Raw genomic sequence first — 21,740 nt, 5'->3', positions numbered from 1 at the left:
GTACAATGTCGCCATCGTGAAGTACCTCTGTGTGTCACCTACTTAAAACGCCAAGCAGCTTATTTTGTAAGCTATATTTCAGCTGAAGGATGAGATATGGCAGTGAAATTATTTAGTACGGATCTTAGTCATTCTTTGCCATTCCGGCTACATAAGAAAATATAGTGATATTCTGATTACTAATAATATAATACTACAGTACAGAGTAGTCTTCTTTTTAGTAGATCATTAATTAATATTATGATTACTCATTATTTTCAGCGTTGGATTCTGGCACTGTTTTAGGTGATGGTGCCGGTGAGATAGGTTCCGTCGAATCCAGTAGGTCGAGGTCTGCGGCGGGTTCCAGAGGATCCCCGCCGACGGAACCCTACGCGGCCACTAGAGCTTCCTGCAGACGCTGGCGCGCCCGTTTCACACGTTCTTCTTGTCGTCGTACGTCATCCTTTGTTATCGTCACGGCCGCTATTAGTGGTTGCTCAGGGTTTAAAAAAACACCAGGATTTTCTAATATAGCTTGTTTCGCTCCAATTTGACCTGAAAGACAAATACAATATATGTAATTATATACATATATCTACAGGGTACATTTTTAAAGTGATGTAGCAAGTATATGTAGTATATTGACTGTCATACTTTAACGGTACCTGTCATAATTATGAGAAGATTTACTTATGACTCCGAATTTGGAATAGAATGACGTTTTATTTGTTTCGAAAATAAAAAAAAATAATCTGCTAAGAGTGTGCCTAGGATTTCCTTGATCTGGACTAAATAGGGGTATAAATTGGATTGTAAGTATAATTTGTTTATTAAAATTTTTTACAATGTTAGAATAGAAACATTCATTATCTAACAACATCTAACATACAATTTTTCTTGTATATATGTTGTCCATAATCTAGACACGCGGTAGCGTGTCAAGCCGAGTTTCAAGTAAACTGGCAAGCAGCACCGTGTGTATATTTACACGAACCATTTGGAGCCACTTTTGACCCCCTATGAGGGGGTCAAAAGTGGCTCAAAAACTCTTTCACACAAACCAGTCAAATTTGGTTCATATATTGAGACTTGCGAGATAAATATGTGTTCCAAATTTCATAAACATATCTCAAACGGTTATTTAGATATTAATGTCCAAAAATCGTCATTTTTATCACTGATCAACTATAGATCAAAATTATAACCCACTTCCAGATGACCTAGGAAGTTCAAATTTGGCATGCAGATAGGTAATTAGGTGAATATAAAGGAAAAAATATTATATTTCATATACGAAATATACTGTAGTCTTCTCAAGTTCTAAACATGTTACTTGTCGGTTCCTATTTTAATATTAGTAGTAACTAGCAATCGAAAGTAATAATTGGTATATGAGAACTGGCCAAGTTAGACCTTAGGCTACAGTATATTATCCTAAGTTATAAGAAGAAATGATATTTATATTGTTATAAATGCATTTCAGGACAGACCATTGAACTTGGCACCCATTTAGATCTCATCTCTTTTGTCGTAGAAATCAACAATCAAGGTATATATCATAATATTAAACTCGGCTATCATTTCACATTTATGTTTTTGATGGGATATGTTTAATAGTAGGTCAATTGTTTGTATAGTAGGTTTTCTCGCTTCAGTCTTCACAGACACCATGGCGAGGTTACTTTATTACATTTTTGACAAATTACACGGCATTATATGAAAAACTATAACATTAAATATAAAACCTGAACATCTCTCGCATTAAGTGTACCTCACTTCAGCTAGTACGATAATTTTGAAAGAAAAACATACTTTCAAATAAGTATCTATAATAATATTTCATACAAGAATTAATTTCATTATTCATTAGTTTTATTCCATTTATGTTTGTATTATATGATCTTACCTGTAATTGGTTGAGAGGAAACATGAAGAGCCGTTGCCAAAGACTGTATAGTAGTTGCGTCAGATGTATAAGGACCTAACGGTTTTATATATTTGGGAAGAGATGTCGTTCCAATAACACCATTTGCATCACAGGCTGTTAGACCCTGAAAGATTTTCATTTATTTATTTATTATTACTATTTATACAATATGAGCCAGCATATTGATCCTTAGTTTGTGGTGAACGTAACGATTGACAAGTCCACATTTCGTTTATTAATTTTTTTATAAATTTGAAACACCATAATATTATGAAAAGATGGGAATACGTTTCCCACTGTATGTAGACCAATCTCGTATTGCATATTTGTTAAATATGTAGATATAGGAAGATAACTTTTTATATCTACGTGAGAAATAACATTGATACCAACCTCAAGCCTCTTCTCCCAAAATAATTGTTTGGGTTTCTCTTGGGTGCCATGTTTCAAGTCTGTCTTCACTTTGCTCTCTTGTGTTTTAAACACGGTGACGGGCTGTTTGAAAATTGAAGCAGTTTGGCGTATTGGAGGCACCAGCGACGCATCAGAGCGTACTCCCCTGTTTTACATATGTATTTGATTACTCTGTTTTCGATACGATCCGTAACATATTGCAACTAATGGTATTTTTTCGCCGTTCAACTAGTTTAATATCCCAGCTATAACTCCATGACATACGAGATGGTGCATTGTTCCAGATGGCGTAATAAGCATTAAGCTTAAAGTAAATATAAAATTTTAGGGAAAAAACAGAAAGAGTACATTATTACTTTCTCCATTAATTAAAAAAAAGTAGGAGTGGCAAATTTCCGGTTACAAACGGCCCAGGCGGGAACAAACCATGCTACGGTAATGTCTAGCTTCGTTTATAAGTTAAATAGCTCTATTCAACAAAAATAAAAAAAACTTGCCCATTAAAAAATCCCAGTCATTTTGCAAGTTTATCCATTTGGTCTATATTTTTGTGACCATTCAATACGGTCGGATGCGTTGTCAAATACCCAAATCATCAAATGTTATCAGATCTTCATTTTAATTACTACATAATTCTTTGGTTTTAATTTACCATAAGTTGCAATATATATACATCTATATTTTTCCCAAAGGGTAAATCTATGTAGACAGTAAACTACATTACTAGTCAGTGTTCAAAGCTACATGTTTTATTAATGTGATTGTTACTCTACGTACTATCTTTAAAATGCATACTTTATAATTCGTAATAAACTTTTCTTATTACTTTCCTATTATATAAAAAAAATATTTTTTTTTGTATAAATTCACGTAGTTTGTCGTCTACATTACATGATAGACATCATGTGGTATTCTTCAGGACTTCTCAGTTTTAAGGTCCAATTAGATACAACCTAAGAGGTACCATACGCAGTAATTTCACTTCCCAGGGAAGTGAAATTACCGTTTCTATAGAGCAAACACAGCATGCAAGTAAACGGTTTGGTGGTAGAATTAATAGGTGATATACGATTATCCATGCGGACGACTTTGTCGAAGACGATATACCCCGCCCGCTACCAAATAATGGTATGCACTTCAAATTTTGTGTATATCACAATTTCTTATTATTACAGACTCAGATACAGATATTGTATAATTATTAACATTAGCTACCACCTAAGCTGCCTTGCAGTTGGAATGTGAAATTTGTGTAAGAGTTGGCAACATATGTTAAGCTTTAGAAAACAAATGATAAAATACAATTAGCAAAGCCGTTGTGAGTTACAGAAATGAATGGTGAGGTGAGACAAGCACTACAATAACATAGACTAAGCTCCGTGTGTTCAAGGTTAAACAGGTACTAGTACTGATTTTGTGTTGAAGCTGTGCAATAATTGGTGTTTGACTAAATGTAAAGATATTACACAAATTAATCTAATCCCCCATTTCCGCCAAAATATTTGTCGCAAAATATGATGTACGGGACACATATTTTGATAGAAACAGCTGTGACATCTACACAAGCAAGAAACACGTTTTATACATGTAAAACAACACATATAAATACATGATCTCTACATGTTTTATACATGTACAATACATAATGTTTGGAGAAAACGCGGTGTAAGAGATAAGTTCTAGGGCACACTGCACTGACAACTATACAAGCATTTCTAATCAGCACAAACATTAAGAACACAAAGCTGCACTATGATCACAACACAAGTGAGAGAAGTTATGACACTGATGTGGAACCTGTAATCGAACTGCGCTCGTGCTTTCTTGGCCTTGCACAGCAGCATTGTGTTTATTTGACCCTGCTGAAAGTCGAAACACGACAGGTCCACACTATCACCAAGATAACGTACTAGCTCCGGTTTACTGCGAAACTTTTTACCTGTAGGGCTATAGAAAATTTATTGTCAGCAGTCGACAGTGATCTATTATAGTGTTGAATTTAGCACTGGGTAGGCAGATACATTTTTAGCCCTCATTTATAATATGTATCTTAAAAATGCGAGTAGACATTTGATTGTTATAGTAGTTTTATCTCATAATTAATTAATAACATTAAAACACTAGGACTAGATTTATCAATGTATTTTAAACAACAAATGAACACCTATCAAAAATTTGTGTATCTAATTAAAGTCTCCAAACATGATGATGACTTGATGAAAAAATTCTTCTCAATTTGCTCATCCTACATACATATAATAAAATACTACCATATAAGTACTTAATTACAGAATAGATATTAGTTAAATTTGTTTATGTTGAGATTATGTAATAGGTATGTCTGTGTGTTTGTGCATGATAATCTTAGAAATAGTTTCTCTGATTTGAATGTTCCTTTGACATAGTAAGTTTTGCAATGCTTAGATAAATATAAACACAAGTTTTAAACATAATAAATCTCAGTAACATTATTATTTTTATCAATTTATATAAATTGAAATAAGATAAACTATTCTGTACAAATTAGTTAATTTTGCTTTTACACAATGTTTGAACTAAGTGTTTTAAATTCATTTTAACTATCTAGTGCTGCTATTCCTACGGATTTGACAATATTTGTGTACAGTGTAGTACCTGGACTCTCTTCAATAGGCCTCCTAACATCCCAAACATAACTGTGATGTTAAATTTAAGCATTTCAAACCACCCAAACATGAACTCTGTCAGTCTTTACCTATATGGTCATAAAAAGAATACTAAATTGGATTTTATTTGGAAAAAATATCAACCATGTGGAACACCTAGATATATACTCATTAAACAAATGGGACAGCAAAGTTCAAATGATTGTTTTAACTAAACATCTGGAAAATACAAGAATCTTTAACACATTTATTTAATCATTTAGGACAATGTACAAAGCTTACACTTTTAACTACACTATTAATTACAATTAATGTGCTGCCAATTTTCATTATATTTCTGTTTTTCATAATTCATAATATAATATTCAGTTTCAATAGCACTACAAGCAGATTAGATAGATACAGTTGTATTTAGGAATAATTATTTTATATTAACAAATATTTGTGCATAGTCATTTTTATAGCAGTTCTAGTTTTGACATGCACATGGAGGGAGCAAAGTGAATGCACAAATTTCAGATCAAAATATTCAAGTCAGTTGTGAATGGCAATGTAAATGTGCTGCATTGACATGAAATTATTTTACATGAGGACTAGTTTGGCATCACTCAATGTAAAATGTTAAATATATAGATACAATTGTCACTTTCATTTTACAGTCACACAATCAAATGTCCAACTCGGTAAACATTACAATTTTTTTTAATATATTATTAAAATAAAAGAATTTGTATAGAGCTATGACATTTAGTAATGATATTAGAAATTTAGAAGTAACTTAGGTACTTCCGACATACCGAAAACTTAAGCACCCACTGGCCGTAATGTGATTACATCTAACAAAAATAGGTTAAAACATTTTTGTGAATTTATTTTCATTAGAGAATGGCTATGTTACCTAGATTATTGCTAATTAAGAAATAAAATGTTATCGTAAAATACCTGTAGTAATAAACATCAACTTTGCCAGCAGTTAGGCCAGTTTTTCTAATAACTTCTTCTCTTTGCCATCCTTTAGGAAGAGCAGTGCAATCTGATCTTTTCCTTTCAATAGAAATATTCATTATTTTCACAAAATTGATTAACGTTCAAGTTATTATATAGTTTTAATAGGAAATGTAAACGAAATAATTACTATTTGCAGAAATATTTTTTTGTTACTAAATACCAAATAAACAGAAGAATACAATACTTTTAAAATGGTTTCGATGGCTCTGGATGCAAGCCTTTTAAAACTACCGTACCAGTGATTGCCAAGTAACTATTACTTTTAATATTTAAAAACAAACTTATTCTAATCACTGAAAGCACAGATAATATAATATTACATACTGAAAGTATATGAATACACGATCAAATACAACGTAACGTTACGCTCTATAGAGTTAATTGTTTTTCGGCTATAATAAATAATTATGATGATCTTATGAAGATCAACGTAAATTTTCGTCAAATATAAAATCATATTTTGACGTCGTTACACAGAGATGTACAAAATATTTAAATAGAACAAATAAATACTTTTAAGCGTTTTCCATTTCACCTGTAAATTCGAATAGTATTATATTTTGTATTTAATACAGTTAATGCAAAACATATATTTTAAAATATAATTATTTCGTGGGCCTTAACTTTTCTTATTATATTAGTACATCTTCATATCATCAGTTTATTTTATCAAAACAAGTCTTAATTTTAATTAACCACAGCAATTAATTAGCAATTAATTGCAGCTTGCACTTTCACTCGGAAATAGCTAACGTTATAAGGAGTAACTTAGACTACTTTCATTATAGAAAATTATGTATTAAAAATAAATAAATTTGTATAATAATAAATTATTTCAAAACAGTAGATCGTCGTCGTCCCAGTGGTGAGAGTAGCATGTGGGCTTGACGTCTCCTTCAGATTCGGTGCTGTTCGCGATCGGGGCAGTGCACGGGTACAGAATACTCGTGAGACAGTCCAACGATCGTATACGAGATGATGACGGTCCATTCGACACTGTTATAAATATTGAACTGTTTGAAAATGTTTTAATGTCATAAAGGTCTGCTATACCGAGGTAGAATTTGTACAGAGTCTGCAGCGTGACCGACATCTCTCTTACAATTACGTGAAATTACAGGCTACGAAAGCGTGACATTACAGTAAGGGTATGGTAACGCATGAGTTCTATAAATTCATGTTATACATTATACCTACGTAAAATATAATATATAACAATAAATCATACGTATAGTAATATGATGCAAAATTTTAATTTATTTCATACATCTGACTATTAACAATTATTGACTTCTTATAATGTTAATATTGTACACCTTTAACTAATTTATAGTGCAATCCAATAATTTTTGTGATTGAAGTTATTGTAAAAAAAGGAGGCAAGAAAATATTTATGGACAATGAATGAATTTATTATCATAGTGAAAAATTAAGCAAACCACTCGAGTCTCCGCTGTCACCGCCCCGTGGTTCTGGACGTAATTTCGCAATAGCTTGATTCTGAATCTTCTTAGCTTTCACCATTTTTAATCGATGAAAATCTTCTCTCTCCTAATTAGCATTAAATATTTATTCTTTAAATTTATATTAATAGAGTTTAATATATCATGTAGTCATGCTAAACTTGTGCAATAAAGTCGTTTGCGGTATCAGAGGCCTTACCTCTGTTCAATGTATTCCTGCCATCATGCAGTCGACTTAAAGCTGTGTTTCTGTTTTAAAGTAATATACCGCGAATGGGTGATGGAATGTCCTGCAATATGACCGACGACATCAAGGAGGCTGGTGGAGTGGATTGGTGAGGAAGGCGGAAAGTTGCATATGGTGAAAGGGATTGGGAAAGACCTATAATCAACAGTGGAAATAATGCAGAGGCATCATAGTTTGGTCCTCAGGAATATGTGTAAATTACATTTATGTAGGTATATAGGCGACGCCTAAGTACTACTTTCCATCAGGTGCGCTAACAGATTATGTATGATATCAAGCTTCACTCAAATACTAATATAAGTTATTGTGTTATCTGTGACTCTATATGTTAAAGAAGAAAATTACCCTTTCGTCCATTTCCATCAATATGTAGACTTCGGTGTTTCGTAATTTTGGCATAATTACTTTCTCAATACCATTTATCTTTCTAAAATAAATGAACTAATATTATTGCATTGTTAGGTAGTGGTCATTTATATGATCTTGCTTAGCATTATACTATATCAACGAAGCACTCTTGGAAATCATAATGCTTAATGTCCGGTGAATTTGTTGCCGTTGCTAATAGACCTGACTGGGGGAAAGGGATTGTTTTTTTTTTGAAGGTTGATAATGGAATGGTGCACCCGCCTGCGCTAACGGTTTACGCTGGCGGGGCACCAGTGGAGGATGATAAGATGAGCATGAGGACAGGTCAGTTAGCCCATCGTGACAAATTCACCAGGAATTTACACGATGAATGTCACGATGGGCTAACTGACCTGACCTCATGTTCATCTCTATAATCCTCCACAGGTGCCCCGCCACAGTAAACCGTTAGCGCAGGCGTGCGCACCATATCATTATCATCCATAAAAAAAAATAGACCTGACTTAGCCAGCGCATTCGGCGCGCGATTCCATTATCATTATAATTTAATTTTAAATCTATCATTTAGGTACCTTTATCCAGTACCGGATTAAGCCAGCGCAGGCTTGTAACAAATTATTTATCAAGATGCCTATGGTTCGGTTTCACTACTCAATTTTGAGTTTAATAACAATATTTGCAAGTTATATATACTTTTTTCGGTGTAGCGCCTGTAAAAACTAAAATAAAAATGGTTGAAATTACACGCTTTCTTCGTTGTATTATGGGCAGACAGGAGAGGCTGCGGGGTCTCTGTGCGTAGAGTCCGTAGCATTTGCTACACTTGTTACTAGGCTTCTCTGATACTACGATGTTCAATAGTGTAAATTAAGAATTGTGTTTTTTCATAATACCTGAACGTAGTTCTAAGTGCCTCATCCAGCAGAATACAGGTATTTCTCAACGACGCAAACTTGACGAGGATGTGGATAGCTTCCTTGAACGCTTTCTTGGCTTCTCCCGTGCGGTGGCCACCAGCTCCAAGGCCGGCGTAACGGAAAACATCACCCACAGTCGAGTCTTCGACTGCTTGCAATGACACAGTTGCTACCCCAGATATGTTTTCTGATATACGTTGTACACGGATTTGCGCCTAATATAAATACGAAGATAAAATAGAAATATTTAACAATTTTCTTGCAGCCATTGGCTGAAGGCCTACAAACATAAATATAGAGTAGAAATACTATTATACATATTCGATGGTTTTAGCCTACTTGTAATTGCTATTCTAAAAAAAAAACTAGTGTTTAAAAATATACACCATCGAAAGTCTGTATCTAACGAAATGATGGATAATGATAATTAACTATAGATACGTCAATATGAACAAGAACTTATTACTTGGTGGTAATGATGCTCAATGCAAGCTATGTTAAATACAACTTACTTGTCCAATATTTTCTAGAACCAAAGCGTTAGTCTCTCCATTAGTGAATTTAATAGCAGCTAGCGATATGTACGCTTCTCTCAACGTGTGGCCCAAAATCGCTTGGGTAGAGGCAAGTTCCGCTGCTGCTTGCCTGCCTCTTATACGAAGAGCTTCAGCCTTTCGCCTCAGGAGTTGGTACCCACGTTTTACTTGCTCCTGACGATGTGTTATTTCCCTTAACATGAACATTGACGCTGTGACGGGATAACGATTATCGGTATTCATGCTTTGCTATTATTATTAGACATATACGCTTTACGACTGTTCCTGTGTAGTTCTAGATAATGTCTAGTCTTTCAGTGTCAGGATGACAATTTAATTTTTTTTTTTAAAAGAGTAATTATTTCAATTATATATGGCTTTATAATCGATGCCCTACTTTAGATTAACTATACTCGTCTAAAAAATAACTGTTATACTATTTATCACACACGACCATTTATTCATAATATTGCTGCTCAGAATTTATCTATTGAAATTTTCTTGTTGGTTTCAATAGATAAATTCTGATATGTTGTATATACTACTATTTATTTGCAAAAACAATAGTCAAACATTTGTACTATTGCTTTTGCAAATAAAGTTGAGGAAATTTCTAAAAATTTTATACTGTAATAATGCAGCTTTATATATTATAGATTAATTCAGACTCCCAAGCTAATTTGAGGACCCACATATAATAAAATAAAATATGGTTCAGATATTAGAAGTAGTCTATATTTCGTCTTAATTCTATCTTTACAATTTACAAATGTATTAAGTAAAGCAGTCTGTTTTTAAGTTTACTTAAATGTAAGAAATATTTCACTAGCACAGTTCATATATTATTTCTTAACTATACGAAATTCCAATAAATATCGTCTAGGTCTCAACTGTCTTGCCAATAATTGTAATTGCCTAGAGGAGGCATCGGTGGGCCGTTCGGAGGTCCAGCTCCGGAACTATAGGGTGACCCTTGGGGTGATCCGTAGCGAGGCCGAAACCACGGTCTACTGCTATACTGGTACTGATTATTCGCATAAGCTGCCATGTTTTGACCCGTTGCGTTAGGGTATGGATTCTGTGGATTTGGATTAGGAGGAAAACCGACATTGGGCATGTTTGGGAGATTTGGCGGTGGATAGTTTTGGTTTGGAGCTAGTGTTGTAGATGGTGAGAAATTACTTTGTGAAGTGTTCTGTGTGGTGGATGTTCCTTGTCCGTAGCTTTGATTACTTGATTGTAGATTCGGTGCATTTGCCGAGTTGGTATTATAATTAGGCGGTGGCTGTGATAATGTGTTTTGATTTACATTATAACTTGAAGTCTGGTTTGCACCGTTGGATCCATAATTAGGTGTAACAGTTTGATTTTGTGGAGTAATGCCTGTACTTTGCGTTGTCGAACCGTCTACCGCAGAAGGGAAACTCTGTTGACCAGGATTCTGTACAGATGAATTGCCTGATATAGAATAATTATCTTGAGAAGACGAGATATAATTTGTCTGATTATTAGCACCATTCGTGCTGTCAGTAGTGGTAGTAGACTGTCCATTACCATTGTTCGAGGTAGGATTGGTGGGTTGACTGGTAGGCAAATTATATTGGACATTAGGATTATTTCCCGGAACAGTTAGTGTCCCAGAATTGGGTTGCATCATGTATTGGGGAGGAATTCCTGTGAATTGTGTAGTTGGTGTCATGAAGGAGTTCTGGGGTACTATTTGGTGGATGGGCGGTGGTGGTTGTGAAATAGGTATAGTAGGAGTATTAGTCATAGGTGAGGCAGGTGGGGGAGCCTGTACAATAGGTATGGTGCCAGATACGGCTAAATTAGGATTTGTTAGCTGCTGTCCCGCGAGAGCTGCGTTAAGCTGTTGCGCCGATAACTGAGTATTTAAATTTATACCAGCGGGCATATACTGTGAGCTGCCTTGCATATTCATTGGCATCAGTGGAACATTGTACTGTACCCCACCGGGTACACTCAGCTGATTGGGTTGCATAACCGTCACATTTTGCCCAGGCTGTAACACCTGTTGCCCTATAATTCCTGGTGGTAATCCCCCGGTTTGGACCAAGTTTGGATGGTTCGCCGGGATCATGTACACTTGGCTGTTCGGCTGGCCAATCATAGTCGGTACTTGACTGATGTTTAGAGGATTTTGTAGTACAGTCATTCCCGGGGGTACTGTTATCATTTGTACGTTTTGAGCTGCGCTTTGAACCTTGTTCCCTGTGAGGTCTTGTTTCAAGTTGTCTTTGCTGCCTTGGATTTGTATAGCGTTTCTGTCTATTTGGCGGATGTACATCCCGCTGCCGTCTTGTGAGACGCCTGAAGTTGCCGCACTGAATAAAGCAAAAGATAGAATTTGAACAATGTGTGTAGATATCGGCAATTAAGACTCATTAATATTATTATAATTTTTGTCTCATTATACACTGGCAAAATCGGTTTCGCTCATAGATTTTGGACTAGGATGATCGACTTTCTACAAACACCATGTCGTCCATTCTCTAACGTATTATGTGTTTTTGAGACGATGTATTTCTAAAGTGAGTATTCTTTACTACCAGTATTATATCCTAACTAATATTATAAATGCAATAGTGAGCGAGTTATTTACTTTCAAGCCATTACCAATCATCTTGAAATTTTACATACACGTATAATTTAGGATAATGCGCTTCTTTCTATTCTAGTCAATAAAATGTCCTCGGAGGCAGAAGCTAGTAGTTTTATAACGAACAATGGAATTTAAGTATGGAATATTTGATGCAGGTTGCTGACTTTCTTGAACCAAGGATTTACATGGCTATTATTTAATTACTTAATCATTGCCACTTTTAAGCTGTGTTTCGGTTGGAGAGTGAGATAAAGGAGTGAAATTACACGACATACATGAAATCTTAGTCCTACAGAATAGTAGGAGTGACATGATAACTTGATGTACATAATGGCGTCATCACGTTATCATGCCCTGTACCCTGTACATAGGCGACGGTTACTATTTACTAGCAGGTGGGCCGTCAGTCTGTTTGTCATTTGAATTATATATAAAAATATTATGTTACATAATTTATATATCTTACTTTGTTTGCTGTCCTGATGACACGTGAATAATGGTTCCGTGAGCAGGATTGATTTTCATCCCCATGCTGACAACTGTACTGTCTCTAGCTGTAGATAACATAATATAGCTATAGTAACCTACTTATACGCTATATGAAATAGAAGTATCTATAAAGTGTTCCTTATGTGGAAGCAGCTATGGCATAAAGACATATAATATTACAGTATAAAATAACAATATTATACATTAACAATAGCTAATTCTAAGAAGCGCTTAAATACCGAAACGGCTTTCGACCAAATAAATAAGATAACAATTTTTATTTTACAGTTTAATATCAATGAAAACCAATGTCATATTTTTCCATTTCGATAAACAAAGTCATACGATGTGTTACGCCGCAATGTACGCCTTTATCTAATACCTACGCATTGCTATATTATTTACAATATAAATTTTAATCATGCATGCCGTTGGCAGGATTACAGCAGACTGGAACAAGTTAGTAGTAGAAAGTATCTAGAAAATCTGCAAATAAATAATATAAAAATTGTGAACACTGCTTTTGTTGAGCACAGCATTTTAAACTGGATGTGTTTAGTGACTCTGCTAAATAACAGATAAAGACATATAAAATATTCAATTGCAAAAAAACGAAAAAATAGATAAATAATTTTTATTTCTCAGCAATCGATGTCAGCAGATGGTTATTTTATGTTAAAATTTACGCAAATCTGTATCTGAGCATTACCAGCATACATCGAAGCTCTGAAAAAATACTAATTAATGCCTGTCGCCAGCAATACAATTTACATCTATTTGGACGAATTGATAATATATATATATATATATCTATATACGGCAACATCTGAAATAAATATATTAAACAATATCATATTACATTAAAACGATTAAGATCCAGTTTACAAGCTTAAATACATAAAATTTAGGAGATAAAAATTTTATGATTGGTAAATTCTTGTCGTATTAAATGGACTAAAATGAATTTTTTTTATATTAGATTGATTAGAATGGGATTCGACAATCATCAGAAATAAAATTACACTGCATTGGTAAGGGTAAGTATTTTTGGCAAATTCCTTATTGTGGATAAAGAAACTGTAACTTTCATTCCTATACAGGATTTAATGTATTATTCAAGTCTGCATGCGTTGATTACAGACGTAATAATATACGTACTATATATCAGCTCAAAGATATGCAATATCTAGTGTTATTACATATTTGTAGTTTGGATGCATTGTCAACGCCAAGCTAGCTTTTCATGCACATTACTACCATGCCATAAATTAAATAATTGTAACAGCTAGTTACATAAAATTGATTCTTGAACTTCCAAACTATGGCAAGAGTATAATTTGGTATAATTAACATAGGAGATGCGTCTATAGAGACCTGTTCGTATCGACAAGCCGTTAGGTTTCTAGCTACTCTGTTCCACCTCTTCGCCTCTATGCGATATCCAGAATTCTCTTACCAGTGCACACGGAAGTACAATCCCAGCGCAATTAAAATATAATATTCAATTATCAGTTCTTAAATTCATACAATTGAGACCAGCGAGTATGTGGCGAAGAACTATAAACATAGAAGTTATTCACTGCCGGAGATGAAGTGGTAGTTCCCCCCGACGTTCCATCCTCCTCTATACGACTAGCGTCACGTGTAGATATAAAATCGACACGTGACCTGAGGAGTCTTGCAAGTATCTCTTATTTCGTATCCATGATACACAATATTGGTGGGTGTGGTTTCCAAGAGATATATCCGAAAATGGAAAAATAATTCTAATAAATAATATTTTTAAAAATTTAACCAATATTTATTTATTAGCATACAAAACAGATTACAGTCAATATAATAATATAATTAGGAGCGTGTAGTTCGGTACAGAACTGGATTGCAATCCAACACTATGTATGCCTAAGAGCTAAATTATATAGACGCATTCAATATACGCTAGATAGCTAGATAAGGTTATATAATAAAAAGTAAACTAAATAGAAAATGATATATAACTACGTAATGCAATGAATTATCATGTTAACACAATTTTATTTATATTAAAGAAAAGAAAATTGGTACAATGTTAAATATAATTTGTCTCTTTACGGTGGAAATTTAATTGTCTCCGGAACTGGACCAGCGTTGAATGGAAAATATCTATATTTCTATTCGAGACAAGAATTTCATTGTATTGACGACACATTCGAACTATTGGATTATAATAAGAAGTATTATTTGAGTAAACCTGAAGATAGAAGGTGTTATAATTACGGTTGCGTGATCTAAATCTCGTATTAAAGTTTAATAGAGAAAGAAGAGTGGACGAGTCCAACTGATGATGAATAATTTTATGTAACAAGGTTAGGTCATTATTTTGTCGTCTTATATATAAAGGGTCCAGAATAGTCCAGATTAAAGTATTCCAGACGTTCACTGTAAGATGCAAGTTTACGACCTAAGCCGCATCTATAGCTAAGTATCTTTAAATAACGTCTTTGAATACTTTCAATTCGGTTGCTATGTAGTCTATAGAAGGGAGACCAGATAGCCGAGTTATATTCTAAAATACTACGTACGAGTGAGTAATAGATACTAATTAAGCTTCTACTCTGCCGAAAGTTTTTAGTTGATCTTGTAATGAACCCAAGAAGACGGTAGCTACGGTCAACAATATTATCATAGTGGTCTCGAAATGTTAGTTTGTCATCAAAAAGCACGCCCAGATCTTTTGCGACACGATTATGTTCAAGAATTTTATCCTTAAGAATATAGTCAAATTCGAGTTTATTTGTTTTTTTAGTAAAAGTTATAGCGAAACATTTACCCACATTGAGCTGCATGAAATTACGATCACACCAATCGGAAAGTGAATTTAAATCCGATTGCAATCTGTGAGCGTCAGTACTATTGTCCACCGTAGAAAATATCTTAACGTCATCTGCATAAAGTAGACAAGGACAGGATAGGACATCGATTAGGTCATTTATGAAGATGACAAATAATAACGGGCCTAGATGACTACCTTGCGGCACACCAGAGAACAGTGTGACGGGAGCAGAGGTATGACCCTATTATATTTACGTATTTATCTTGGTGCAATTGCTGCTAGGAAACAAAGTTTTGTAGTTAGACTAAGTAATTGGTGAGATACGATAATTTCTATTTTATTTCAAACGCAGATGCTATGTAACCTAATACAGCGCCAATTATAAGTACGCATAAGCACGCGAAGACTATTTTGTATTTGAAGCGTTCAGTTAGTAAAATTCACATAGATTTTTAAGTAGGCAATGTTTATTACTGTTACATGCTTACTAAGCATGTAACAGTAATAACAAACATTTAAAAACTATTAACAATAAATTAACGCATTACTAATATCTAAACTGCGTGCTGAGGATTCATGAATTACGCAATAATACTCATTCTTTTGTATTTTATTTAGGTAATACGCAAACGATAATACCTACGTATGAGCTACCTAAAAACGCAAAATTTCAACAAGTCTGCAAAAAAAAAAAATACTGCACGGTTTTATATGCTGCTCTGTACTGCCATTTTTGGCTGTCATTCGTTAGTATAAGAGGCGAAGCGTTCATTTAATGAGTTTCGTATTAAAAAGAACTCAAAACTACAATTGTATAATTAATAGTAACTTTTAATATTAAATATGTGTTATATTAATTGTAGTCGATAACGCGATAAATAAAAATACGTTAAAAGAGTCAAGTTTGATTAATAAATAACCAACCAACGCAGTATTCGATTAATATGGTCTAAATTACACTTTTCCTATTTCAATATTTTTTAAATACGTAAATTTGACCTGCAAATCATGACAGTTCACATTTTGGCGGTTTGATAGATGATTATAAACTCCACAAAATGAATACGTTCTATTATATGCAGTAGAGCGCAGATCACAATTTATTGTCAGTTTACAAATCTCGCGAAATTATTCACTATTAGTGTTGGTTCATAATACCACGGTGACATTTATATAGGTGAAAATTAAAGTCGTCATACCATTTGTATTTTACAAATACTTTCTTCCTTTCTCGACATACGTTACCGTATTTAGATAAAAGCATTGTGCTTACTAAAACAATATATATATATATATATAGTTATAAATATTATAAAACAAGTTATATAAATATGTTAGCAGCTAAAGTAAACTACAAGCAACGCTCGAGAAATTAATTCAAGCGATTTCTCGCCAACGCACTCCACTGTCCACTATTGCTCTACTAGCCGTGTGAAACAGGGCCTGTTCGCTAGTATAGTACAATAAATCTTCCTGCGTACAGAGGGTACGCAGGAAGACATGCGTGAGTTTTCAATTTTTTACAAGGGATACTTTATAAAATTAATATAGAGGAAACAGTTCAAAATTCTCGTGCTGTTTTATTAACGTTGTATGTGATAATTACATTTATAGTGGTGAGACGAAATTTATATATATTTTTAAAGAAATGATATGACAAGAGTTAGAAAAACTTCTCGTCATATTATAAATATCTAAATTCTTGCAACTTACAATATATACCAGCTATAAGTCCACAAGTGTAGCCATATAAAGTCCGAAAAGAAACAGCCTCTTGCATGCTAAAAGTAAAAAGTTACGCTATATTGCAGTAGATATTTTGGATTGTTTTTAGAATTTACGCCATTCATGCAGAAAAAAAAAACACTGATCATTGGTCTTGCAGCAATTTTGTGTTAAAGTAAGGCCTTGAACGCAGGTCTTTTTATTTTAATCTAATCTGAGTTAGACTGTGAAAGACTTAAGATTTAATATTAATGTACGCTGCGCAATATTACTTACAAACTACACTAATGTTAATAAAAAAAAGTTAGACTACGCTTTCAGCCAATTTTAGCGAATATTAGACATAGACATTTGAATTGATATAAATTGGTGTAAAAACGCTTAATTTTTAATATTAAATTTATTATAAGATTTATGGATTCAAATACATCCAGCGAAATGTGGGTAGGGAATGTCTAGTGTTTACCACAACGTTGATAATAGACGCTTGATAGTCATGAAAACATATTGTTATTAAAAATGAAGTATCGTCTTTATGTCAATTTATATCATCAAGCGTAGAATCCCGGCTAGTACCTGCAGCGGCGGTCCACGCGCGCGATTCTCTTCCCGTACTCTTGTCCTGTGACCTGCGGCATCACATCATTTGAATACATACACAACACAAACATACTCCATGTTAGAGACACCAGCTTCGTTTCCTTCGCCTTTTAAAAATTAAAAGGCGGCGGATATTGAAATTTATTATAGAATTTTCTAGTTATATTTTTATGTAATATTTCATAATCATTTTTATTATATAATTGAACATATTTAAGAATTAATACATTGTTGTAGTACCAATTATTTCATTTATAAAATAAAAATAAATATGAAATTATTATTTAAAATATTGGTTATATATAAAATTTATTGAGGAAATTAATTTCTTTTTAACATAATTTTTTTATCAATAATTCATTACATTACTTCTTATTTATTATAAAACTAAACTTAAATCACGACTACTATGTACTATTACGACTGTGTAATTAATTTCTCCAACAATATGTACCTATATGTGAGGTTGAATGTGTACTTTCCATATGGTCTCAATTCTTCATCACATCTTGATTGCAATATTAAGACTTGTTGATTTGCTTCTCATAGTACTAATTAGTATTATTTTTGTTGCGGGCCTAAGTAGATTGAAGAAATTATAATAAAGCCAATTGCTGAAATTTGTTTTCATAAAAAAATTCACCAAATTTTTCTGGAGGCTAATGTTGTGTGAAGAGAATAAATTGATTAAAACTAATTCTTGTAGAAGCTGTTCAATTATTTTATTATCTGAAATAATATTATAGCTTATGTAAATTATTATTAATAATTTTGAAATGCAAGTAATAATACTTACCCTGCTGGTGCTATAGGGCGTAACTGCAACTGATTAGGAGTTCCATCTGACAGTCGCTTCTGTCCTCTTGCCTCTGATCCACTTAAATTTTTTGTAGAAGTAGATGTATTCTGTAATTATTCATAAATACTAATTATGTTTTGGTATTATTTTGGACATGAATTAGTAATGACACTTACATGTTCAGCAACAATGCTATATAATTTGAAATATAATAAGGATATTTTTTAATAAGCAGTGCAAATATTATTTTAACAAAAATAACCTATAACCAGCATTAGAAATCAAAATAAAAGTTATAAATAATAAAACATTCAGAACAAAACTATAGTGTTACATCTCCTAAAATTAGTAGCTTTCCAGATCACCTTGTGATTAAATTTTGATGTTAGAATGCTAAATAAAAATATAATTAGTCTATATTGTTATTTTGAAATACATTTTGAAATTAAAAAGGAAAAATTTATGAGCAAAATAAAATGTTTATACAGAACAAAGCTATGACACTGATGCTTAGTGAAGGAAGGCTACTTCTAAACATGATGCTCACTGATGCAATCTGTGGAGATGATGCTTGTCCAGTTGATATAATATTTATCAAAGAACCACTGCTGACTATTGGCTGTTAAAAGAATAGCAAAACATTTAAATATCAACTATGTCAAATATTGTTTAGCTTCAATTATATAAATTGAGTCTCAGGTTCATACTACTTCATGTTGCTTTTAATATACAGATAGATTAATAAAATATGTTTCTATTCAATTAAAAATGTAGTTGTTATTGAATATTTGTTCTAACATTAAATGTACTGTCTTTTGTCACTTTTTTGCTTCCAGTTAAACTTTAAAGACATTACATTGTTATTAAAATTTAATGCATTGTTAATGAAATGTAAATTGTAAAGTATTGTATTTACAATTAAAGATCAATAAATTGTAATATCAAGTAATTCATAACAGAATTTTGAGTTTGTTTTGACAATAATTCACCATACATGAATAACAAATTTAAAATTAATGATAAATTATGTACCTTCTGATTAAGCTGCATAATTGTGCCAGTAGACTGAAGTTGTTGCAACTGTGTGGCACTTAATGGTAATGAGGTTTGTGGAAGACCACCTGCTGGTGCAATCTGTATGAATCAAAGCAAAATTTCATTAAAAGAAATAAGCAAAATTAAGTACTGATATTATAAAAATAGAATGTGCAACAGTCAAAAACATTATTATTTATGAGTAGAAAGGTAAACAGGTAACAGTTCGTACAACTATATTCTCTTCATATATTGAGGATTTATCATCTACTTCAAGCAACCAATTGGATATCAAATGTTCTGGCTGTCTTGATTATAAAATATCAATCTTGCCTTTCACAGATTATTTATTACTTATTTATTAATTCATACAGTCAGAAATATTTAAAAATACTTACAGAAACAAATTGCTGTGGCTGCAAATTAGCTAAACCTGATTGATTAGATGTCAAGTCTTGAAGCTGTTGATATGGTATCAGCATCGTTTGAGACCCTGGCACAGTCCACTGCACAGTGTCAGTCCCTTGTATGTGATATTTCACATCTTTATCTCCTTTATCTGTGCTGTATAAGAGTTTCTGTGAGGCATTTGTACTTGGGGCAGCACAAACTACAGGTGTTGCTGTAGCAGAGCTAACTGTAGTTGTATCAGCAGTTGATAAACTCGCTTGAGGAAATGATAATCCATTGGGCAGTATCATCGACATGGAAGATGGCACTCCACTCAATCGTAACTGTGTCACATTAACAGGCTGCATACTTGATATATCAACAATTTGTGTAGTACCAAAATTAGGCTGCTGTATGCCTAAGGGCTGGGCTATAGGCAATGAAGTAAAATTAGTGTTTGAAACTTGAACACCAGGTTGAACTATAGGTATTAGCTGCCCATTTTCTTGATTAAGCACATACTGTTGCTGTGGTAAAAGCTGTAAAACTGTCGGTTGACGCACAGTCATCAGTGGTGTAGTTGCTGGTGCAACACTCACTACCGGAGGAATTACTGTGTGTTGAGCAGATGTCAAGGTTGACGGTGTGGGTAAGGACACAGAGACAACTGGCGGCGGGACGGACATTGACGCACTCGTTGTAGTTAATGTCGGTGGAGGGACGTTTAATGACGGTGGCGGCCCGCCCGCATGAGCAGCACTCCATTGCGCCAATTCAGCACGTATTGTCTCAATTAAATTTTGTGCCAAAGCTCGCGCGGGTGCTAACGCTTCTGCTCTTGTGTGATGCAACGCTAAATGCAACGGTTCAAACTTGTCGCCTTTTAACGAGGCTGTAACTCCTGTTTCCGACCGTATATATTCTAAGTTTGTGCTATTCTGCAAAAAAATGTGAAAGTAAGGTACCATTTACCGTTTAGTTTTTATTAAAGACTACGGATATATTGATAAAAATAAAGTAAACTTACTGGGCCTAGAATGCGATTTTTTATATCAAATGCGGTTGGGGCATTATCCAAACCAATATAAACCTTATCCAAAAGACCTGCAGACATTGTTTTTATAAAGGTATGGTTGTAATTAATTAGATTTATTTAGATTTTACAAAAAGCATTTTCTAGTTAGTATCAAACAAAGTGAACGCTGTGACAGTTTGACAAGTGACAACGACAAACTAAATAGATAAAACTACTTTTTTTTTAATATTTCACCTTTAGAAAAAGCAAAGGGAACTGTACTTATACAGCCATGTCTGTTTGTTTCTCATATTGTTTTCTTAGTTCATCGACTGCGTATGTGACAACTGATATGTAAAATTCTGTTCATATATGAATTAAGTAAAGAAGAAAAAAATCAATAACAATGATAGATAATTATCGTTAAATGTATACTTAAATGTTTTTTTTTTATAATTATAAATTGTTAATTAGGTAATACGTTCTGCCAATTGAGCAATGTGAAATTGTAGAGATGTTATATATATCCTATATCATCTCTTAAAATTTTACTCGGGTATCAGTGATTTTTACATTTATACCTATCTGTTTACATGTCATGTTTTCGCCGAGGCACACTTTGTAGAAAGTCTCTCGTCTACCTATTTTAGTTGCCAAGCAGCTTGATTTATAAAAATTAACAAGCTGACAGACCTTCGGAGCTTGTTTGCCATTCCCATTACAAAAAAAATATTCTAATAACAG

General features: G+C 33.3%; 3 protein-coding genes across 5 annotated transcripts; all 3 read right to left on the bottom strand.

Moving 5' to 3' along the window:
* Positions 1-159: 159 nt before the first annotated feature.
* On the bottom strand, positions 160-6,114 carry LOC131843261 (methyl-CpG-binding domain protein 3). Of its 2 annotated transcripts, XM_059191892.1 has the most exons (5): positions 5,911-6,114; positions 4,121-4,270; positions 2,303-2,468; positions 1,889-2,033; positions 160-537 (listed from the first exon to the last, which is right to left on the bottom strand). In XM_059191892.1, the coding sequence occupies exons 1-5, from the start codon at positions 6,030-6,032 to the stop codon at positions 371-373; spliced, it is 750 nt and encodes a 249-aa protein (XP_059047875.1). In that variant the 5' UTR covers positions 6,033-6,114; the 3' UTR covers positions 160-370. The 2 variants fall into 2 exon arrangements, with proteins under 2 accessions (XP_059047875.1, XP_059047876.1); XM_059191893.1 differs by lacking the exon at positions 4,121-4,270.
* A 697-nt stretch (positions 6,115-6,811) lies between these two features.
* On the bottom strand, positions 6,812-9,759 carry LOC131843281 (V-type proton ATPase subunit D-like). The gene is made up of 5 exons (XM_059191916.1): positions 9,485-9,759; positions 8,949-9,187; positions 8,032-8,113; positions 7,416-7,527; positions 6,812-6,972 (listed from the first exon to the last, which is right to left on the bottom strand). The coding sequence occupies exons 1-5, from the start codon at positions 9,749-9,751 to the stop codon at positions 6,812-6,814; spliced, it is 861 nt and encodes a 286-aa protein (XP_059047899.1). The 5' UTR covers positions 9,752-9,759.
* Positions 9,760-10,299: 540 nt separating this feature from the next.
* Positions 10,300-21,180, bottom strand: LOC131843260 (mucin-2-like). Of its 2 annotated transcripts, XM_059191890.1 has the most exons (8): positions 21,009-21,180; positions 19,990-20,919; positions 19,589-19,690; positions 19,104-19,175; positions 18,554-18,663; positions 17,734-17,786; positions 12,598-12,685; positions 10,300-11,853 (listed from the first exon to the last, which is right to left on the bottom strand). In XM_059191890.1, the coding sequence occupies exons 1-8, from the start codon at positions 21,093-21,095 to the stop codon at positions 10,395-10,397; spliced, it is 2,901 nt and encodes a 966-aa protein (XP_059047873.1). In that variant the 5' UTR covers positions 21,096-21,180; the 3' UTR covers positions 10,300-10,394. The 2 variants fall into 2 exon arrangements, with proteins under 2 accessions (XP_059047873.1, XP_059047874.1); XM_059191891.1 differs by lacking the exon at positions 19,104-19,175.
* Between the last annotated feature and the right edge of the window lie 560 nt (positions 21,181-21,740).

This window comes from Achroia grisella, unplaced genomic scaffold (genome assembly GCF_030625045.1).
Source record: "Achroia grisella isolate CSIRO2021 unplaced genomic scaffold, CSIRO_AGI_Agris_v1 utg2946, whole genome shotgun sequence".
Lineage (NCBI taxonomy): Eukaryota > Metazoa > Arthropoda > Insecta > Lepidoptera > Pyralidae > Achroia > Achroia grisella.
This window is presented reverse-complemented; position numbering and strand designations above follow the sequence as displayed.

Bases quoted from the DNA above. Each gene is read 5' to 3' on its own strand.
- LOC131843261 (XM_059191892.1), bottom strand. From the start codon at position 6,032: ATGAATATTTCTATTGAAAGGAAAAGATCAGATTGCACTGCTCTTCCT. The intron at 4,271-5,910 runs GTATTTTACGAT...AATTTTCTATAG, and splicing joins GTTGATGTTTATTACTACAG to CCCTACAGGTAAAAAGTTTC. The intron at 2,034-2,302 runs GTTGGTATCAAT...AAAATCTTTCAG, and splicing joins TTTGGGAGAAGAGGCTTGAG to GGTCTAACAGCCTGTGATGC.
- LOC131843281 (XM_059191916.1), bottom strand. From the start codon at position 9,751: ATGAATACCGATAATCGTTATCCCGTCACAGCGTCAATGTTCATGTTA. The intron at 9,188-9,484 runs GTAAGTTGTATT...TATTTATATTAG, and splicing joins TTCTAGAAAATATTGGACAA to GCGCAAATCCGTGTACAACG. The intron at 7,528-8,031 runs GTAATTTTCTTC...AATGCTAATTAG, and splicing joins TGATGGAAATGGACGAAAGG to GAGAGAGAAGATTTTCATCG.
- LOC131843260 (XM_059191890.1), bottom strand. From the start codon at position 21,095: ATGTCTGCAGGTCTTTTGGATAAGGTTTATATTGGTTTGGATAATGCC. The intron at 20,920-21,008 runs GTAAGTTTACTT...ATTTTTTTGCAG, and splicing joins AAAATCGCATTCTAGGCCCA to AATAGCACAAACTTAGAATA. The intron at 18,664-19,103 runs GTGAGCATCATG...GAATAATTACAG, and splicing joins CATCTCCACAGATTGCATCA to AATACATCTACTTCTACAAA.